Source organism: Chiloscyllium punctatum, chromosome 14, assembly GCF_047496795.1.
Source record: "Chiloscyllium punctatum isolate Juve2018m chromosome 14, sChiPun1.3, whole genome shotgun sequence".
In the NCBI taxonomy this organism is placed as follows: domain Eukaryota; kingdom Metazoa; phylum Chordata; class Chondrichthyes; order Orectolobiformes; family Hemiscylliidae; genus Chiloscyllium; species Chiloscyllium punctatum.
Window position 1 is genome coordinate 17,379,286 of NC_092752.1, and position 6,841 is coordinate 17,386,126.

At 43.8% G+C, this 6,841-nt stretch overlaps 1 protein-coding gene across 1 annotated transcript; it reads right to left on the reverse strand.

Moving 5' to 3' along the window:
- Nucleotides 1-320: 320 nt before the first annotated feature.
- nkx6.1 (NK6 homeobox 1) lies at nt 321-5,548 on the reverse strand. Its single transcript, XM_072583983.1, has 3 exons — nt 4,492-5,548; nt 3,852-4,024; nt 321-2,492 (listed from the first exon to the last, which is right to left on the reverse strand). The coding sequence occupies exons 1-3, from the start codon at nt 5,105-5,107 to the stop codon at nt 2,250-2,252; spliced, it is 1,032 nt and encodes a 343-aa protein (XP_072440084.1). The 5' UTR covers nt 5,108-5,548; the 3' UTR covers nt 321-2,249.
- Nucleotides 5,549-6,841: the final 1,293 nt, after the last annotated feature.

Here is a 6,841-nt window from a genome sequence, read left to right on the forward strand (position 1 = left end):
ACTTCTGAAATAACGCCTCCCTGTGTAATTACTGTCGATGTGGCTCCTTTTTCAATCAGCGGTACTCATGTCTATACTCTGTCCATTCACCAGATATTCTGAATTAGTTATTACAACTATTAGTGACCCAGGCGTTTATTTTGCCAATGCACTCGATCTCTCGAAATAAATGCGAAAGAAGATTTAACTCCATCTGCACTGAGGAAACAGCCGTTATATAATTTTATAATTGTCCGATTGTCACAGAACACTAATTTATATCACTGCTATCTCTTGTTCTCTGACCCTGTCACGTTCCCCTATTTATTTTATTCTCCTATCCTTTCTGTGATGACTTTTTCTTGTGTAAAGCAAAATATCCTTTTTTAAAGGAAATAATGAAATCAAATGTCAAGATGGATTAACTCACTTGCGGTCATTCTGAAATTCTGAACTAACTGTCTTAGTTCCCCATTTTACATAACTGCTCTCACTTCCCAAATATTACTACAATCTGATGTCTGTTTTGTTCGTTCATAAAATGAACGGATTTTGCTCCCCGTCTGTGCAATTTCATTAACGCTGTCCAAATGAAGCTCCCAATCTCTTTCCCCTCCCCCCCAAAAAATTATCAGAGGAAGCTGCGATTCTGAATGGAGTTTTATTCACTGTTTAATTCATATAACCGCCTCCAAACTCCACACTATTTCCCTCTGAAGTCTGACATCGGCCCATCAGCATATTATGGGACGCCCGTTATTTTTCTAGCCCGGTTATCGTCGCCAAAACCATGACAGCACACTCCCCCTCTCTTCCCCAACACATCCCACCCTTTATTAATGTTTTGTCACAGCTCCAATAGCGTGAACGGGGAAGACTGCGGAGACGTTGGATTTTCTCATTAAAAGTAAGCGCCATTTCAACGGCCGGTCTCAACAAACACAAAAGCCCCTCTTCGTTCTCATGGTAATTACTGAAGTACACACACACACACACACACACAAAAGCAGGTTACTTCGTCAGAGAGAAAATGTCCTTGTAATGGTAATAAATTATATCGTCCGATCCCCTCTGTAATTGCTCTGAACCCGTTTTCCGGTATCGCGTACCGGGATCTGGAAACAAATAACTCTCGAAAACCGGGAGGGATATTCACTTGAACCTCAAGAATTGAACCCAAAACGTGTTTCTTTCTTTCCTCTGCTCCGACGTGTTAGCCCACAGCACAGTCGAGCGGAGAAAGGCAAAACTGAATCAAATGTCCATTTCACCCACAAAGGGGAACCGTTCGAAATGTCAATGACCCGTCGCCAGACTTAGTCCTTACAAAGTGCACGAACTCAATGTAGAAATCATCCAAAAATTGCCTCAGGTCCAAGCGGCCAATTTTTCTGACTAAGTAGGTCCAAGAGGAGACTGTTTTGTTGGGGGGTGGGGGGCGTTCTGTGGAGATCCGGGGAGATTTTTAGGGAACAGTTTGAACATTATTCATGAAAAATATTTTTTCTCAAAGACAACTAAACATCATGTCTCAAGAGAGAGCTAAAGGGAAATCCAAGCCACAACATCACCGCAAGTTTAAAAATAATTTTAACATATCTGTGCGAGAATCTAGAGCAAGTGTCCATTCTCCCGGAGTCGACTCAGAGATTCAGGTAGAGAGGCCATAAACCGCCAAATAAACTTTCCTAAAACAGCCTACACCCAGATGGTCACTAATTGGAATTACAATATAATTTATTAAGCGCTAACGAATTAAAAAGACACCGTACTTTTTTTTGTTTTAAAGTCACAAACACAAATTCTGACGAGACTTGGCATTCAGACTCCACAAGATTCCAAAACACGAAGAAATGAAACTAAATCTATACATTAAAAACCAAAGCCAATGCTAATTTTAAACGGATCTGTTCTCATACAAAATGTATTTTACACATAAATATTCACAGTTTTTTTTTTCTTTCTGTTCGGCATTTAATACATGGGCTATTTACATGTAGCAGAGCTCCTCACTCTTCGCAATTAGGACTCTCAGTCTCTGAGCGGAATATATTTCTATGCCCATCTCGGTGTAAAAATGTTCGAGATTGGAGCTCAAATGTCCTTCAGAGGCGAGGCGGGTGGAAATTAGTGCTTCGACTGCTCATCAAATCTTCCCATAACTTATATATAAAAATATATACATCTCTGAAAATGTACAGAGAAGTGGTAAATAGACAGTTTAGTGCTAGTTTCTCCAGGATTAGGAATATAAAAGCCCCGGACTCTCCCTATGAGCTTTCGTTTTCACTGGTAAGAACGTGCAATGTGTTGGGTTTGTGTTTCTTGAGTAATTGGGAGATTTTTTCGTCGTCCGAATTGGGATCCAGCGGCTTGTTGTATTCATCATCGTCATCCTCGTTTTCCGAGGTGCCCTTCAGTCTCTCTGTCTCCGAGTCCTGCTTCTTTTTGGCTGTGGCCATTTCCGCGGCGTGTTTCTTTCTCCACTTCGTCCGTCTGTTTTGGAACCAGACCTGAATCGAAAGCAGCACAGTTAATGCCAGCACTTAGAGGAATACGTTTACAAAGAATCTCTCCCCCTCTCTCTCTCTCACACACACACACACAGGATGATTTACAGTCCCTGTGAAAACTCTGAGCAGTCAGTACTCCCCCCCACCCCTCCTCGAATGCACACGTCAGAAACCTGCATCCGTTATACTTTCGTCTGCAGATTGAAGATGGCAATTTTGACCGAGCTGGAATGACACTTGTGTAAGGACTCAAGACTGAGAGAGTCCTGGCGCAGAGTAATTCCTTCACCTGGGAGCTGTGCTGCCACCGTTAGTTTTCAGAGTTATGGAACCACTTAGGGGGGTTACACTCCGTGTGAGCGTAGAGTGACAGTATTAATTTTAGTTGCGTTTCGGAGAGAAAGCACGGTTTGGATGAGGGTTTTAAATATTGAAATCTGGCTTATCCTTAGCAAGAATAATTATGCATGTTTTAGATTGTTGACTATGCGCTATTTAAACTGGTTTCTCTGCTGGAAAAGCTGTTTGTCACATACACGAGCCCATTTATACAGTGTACTGAGATAAATTAAGTCCTGCCACAGTTTTGATCTTTATCTAAGAGCTCATAAAAATAAATTACTTATATCCCTATATTAAGAGCTTCTTTCCTTTTTCTTTAAAAACAGATACATTACAATTTGCAATGTTCCATTAATAATTACCCCACAAATGATTAACACAATAAATGTGCTTAGCCCTTCTCTGATTTGTTTTAATGATAGAAATATTTTATTTGTGCGGCTGTCAACTCTTCTTTGATTATCGTGGTCGGGCCTGAAAGGACTACAATCGCTTGGCAAAAATCAAGTGCGCTCCAAATCGCAAAGCAGGGGGAAAAATATATCCCCAATGAATAACCTCTTAGGTCACTCGCTGCCACCGATCGCTGGTCGCCAAAAAAAACGAATCAAACTGAGGGGTAAAAAGACATCGAAGGGTAAAAGACAAGGTGCGGGCTGCAAATGCTAAAGATGGGTCCTGCAAATGTGACTTTGAAACACAATCTTCAGTGGAACAGTAGATGCTAAATTAAGATGTTTCTGGGAGTTGAAACTAGCACTAATTAGGAATCAGTCGCTCACACGTCAAAAAGCAGCAGTTTGGGTCGGCTCGCTTATTAAAGTTTTACCGTAATTATCTTATTTCGATTTTAATTTTCACATTTTCTCAAGCATATAATTTCCCTAATTTTGCTCGATCAAATTTAGGTTTGTGAAAGTCGCCCCCGTGGCCCGCCGTTACCCTACGTTGACCTTATCTTCATCTGTGCTGTGTCTGTATCCGTGCAGATAACATGCATCTGTCAAGCAATCCTACCTTGACTTGACTCTCAGTCATTCCCAGTGAGTACGCCAGTCTCGCCCTCTCGGGTCCGGCTAAATATTTCGTTTGTTCGAAAGTTTTCTCCAACGCGAAAATTTGTTGGCCGGAGAACGTGGGTCTGGTGTGCTTTCTCTTCCCGTCTTTATCGATCAGCATGGCGCTCTGATCTGAAAGGAGACAGCAAAGCGGCGCGTCAAACAAGAGAAATGCTGCTTGTTTATTTCAGAGGGAAATGTGGAGAGGGATTACAGATGCATTGGTCAGAATGCGAGCAAGGTGACGGAATAATACAGCTGGACAATTAATATTGACCAAATATGACAGAAGTTTAGGTCAACTGGCCGAATCAACAGTTCCTCAGAAATGAATGCTGACTAAGAGCAAATGGTACTATAGTTAAATACATGCAATAACTAGTTATTGATAATTGGATAGTATTTGTTTGACTCGTGCTATTTATTATAATATCAGACGTACAAGCAATTATCACGCATGGTGTTGATCAGGGTAATGCATTTTAAAAATGATGATGTTTACATAAAACAAACAGAATTGAAGCAAAAAGAAGCAAACATGTGAGGAAGATGAATATTTGCTGTTCCAGGGGCAGGTGAAGGGGGGAATATGTACTTACGCGGGGAGCAGCCTAGCCGGGCGTCTCTCCAAGGTGGACTCTGCATCACTCCCGGCCAGAAGATGGGGGTCCTGCCGGGCAGCTCAGCTAACGGTTTGGGATAACGAGCCACCGCCGCAGCCGCCGCCGCTGCCGCCGCCGCCGCCGCCGCTCCCGGGCTGAAATACATACCCGGGGGAGGGGGGCTGAGACTGGCGTTGAAACGAGGGATTCCCGAGAGCAGGGCAGAGGCGACCCCGCCTCCTCCTCCTCCACCACCACCACCTCCACCACCTCCAGCACTCCCAGCGCCTCCAGCTCCGCCCGGGAGCATCGCCGGCCGGCTCAGGATGTCGTTAATCCCGTGAGGGGTGGTGGACGAGAGCTGCTGGGCCAGGAAACCGGGCAGGCTGGAGGTCGACTTGAGCCCCGTGGAAGCGGCCGCGCTGATAATCCCCGCCGGGCTAGGAGACGATGTGATGGAGGAAGGGCCGGTGACTGAGCCGGGCCCCGTCTGGAGAGAGTAAGGATTCAAGGGGTTCTTCATCTCGGTCATACTATGCAGGGCCGCTAAGGGCGGACTGCTCAGCACAAACGCGCTCTGGCGGCTCCCCTCCATCTGTCCGACCGCTAACATCACCAAAAAAGTGATCGGAACCAGTCACCAAGTCATCACAAGGAAAGGGGAGGGAAGACAGGAGAAAAGGGGGTGGAGGAAGAGGGTGGGGGGCGAGAGAGTTAGATGTAAACACCACCAGCGGCAGCTTCAGGTCGAAGAAAGTCCAAGAATTTCCACCACCCTTGCAATTTGGGGAATCTTGTTTTTTTTTAATATTAAAAAAAAAGGATTCAGAAACACTCTCCCGTTAGATTTCCCAGGTACGGTGATAGTTGGGGAAGGGGAGAGAAGCTGTTGATTGGGGTTGATATTCTTGCTCTCAGAAGTGTTTGCAGAGTTTGGGGTTTTTTTATACCCGACCCAAAAAAGAAAACGCAATAAGAGGTTCAGACTTTTTTTCAGCTCTCGCCTTGCCGCCCCACATGCAGCAGCCGGTGGTAATAAAAGCCTCCCATCACTTTTGAGACGTTTTGAGAAGTGCTCCGGATGGAAAGTGCACAAGAGCTTTGCCCACCTCCCCGTCAATCAAAGGGCCGGGGCGAGGAATGGGCTTGGGGATTGGCTCAGACTGCACCAACGTACGGAGGTCTACCCCTCCTCATTGGAGGATGGACAAAGCCCGCCCCCTCCTTCATTTACATACCGAAAGCAACTGACCAGAAAGAGCATTGAGACTCCAATAGTGTGGAGGGAGGTGGGCAAAACCCAGAGCACATTTTTACTTAAAAACGTTTGAAAACAACACATCTGACGGCGATTTGCTTCATTGAACTAATTTAAGGTTGGCATTATGCTTTAAGGATATGTGTTGACCGGAAATGTCCCGTTATATAAGAACCATATGGCTAGAATCAGAGTCTAAATTGAACGGGTTTCCCAAAGAAGGTGTCGATTAATTATGTTTTATATATCTAGTAATTTAAATAAACGGAAAGGTGCAACAAGGCGCTGGAGTCGGATGCCAGCGTGATAGTGGTTCTGGGTTTTACCAGTGGCACATATCGAGTGATCTGAAGTTTATTTCACATAATGACACAGAGTTAACTTGTTTTTTTTCCCCAGGTCATTACAATCTGCCGTCTTCCTCGCCATTATAACATTACGCATCAAAGGGGGTGATGTTCAAGGGAGAAGTCTGCAATTGGTTTCAAAAGAGATCTATCGAAATCAAATCAGTCGTGGATGAATTAAATTGTGATGATAATGCATGTTCGCCTCCTCCCCCCACACACGCACACTTAAAGTCTGTTTATTCAAAATCAGTCGTTTATAATGAATGCTCAATACTCAATATTTCTCCTTGTTCTGTCACTGACTCGGTTCTGCCGAGTTCGATACCTTTCTGCTGCCTCACGGTTAATGGACTTCAAAAACGGCGGAGACTCGATGGTTTTTCGAACATCCAAAGGCAGAAAAATATTTTTCCTTGATTAATTGTTCCGAATGCCATCTGAAACTACGTTGTTATCAAAGCAATTCGCTGACAATAGAGTTCAAGCGGTGAAAATGAAATGAACATATACTGTGTCTTCCACCCACGAGCAGCCCGGTTCAGTGCTGGGCATCATTTATCGATTCCCGTTGGTTTTACTATTAACGTCGCAATTAGTTAAAGGGAATTTTCATTAATAAAACAGAGCAAAATACCAAGAATCAAATCGAGCTTATAATTAAATGAACAGTGAATACAATCATGACTTATACAATTTGTGAAACAAAACAGTATGTTTTTTATATTGTCAGTAAATACTG

Excerpts from the sequence above, each read along its gene's own strand:
- nkx6.1 (XM_072583983.1), bottom strand. The coding sequence starts at position 5,107 with ATGTTAGCGGTCGGACAGATGGAGGGGAGCCGCCAGAGCGCGTTTGTG. Across the intron at positions 4,025-4,491 it reads CCGGCTAGGCTGCTCCCCGC|ATCAGAGCGCCATGCTGATC; the intron begins GTAAGTACATAT and ends GTCTCCTTTCAG. Across the intron at positions 2,493-3,851 it reads TGACTGAGAGTCAAGTCAAG|GTCTGGTTCCAAAACAGACG; the intron begins GTAGGATTGCTT and ends CTTTCGATTCAG.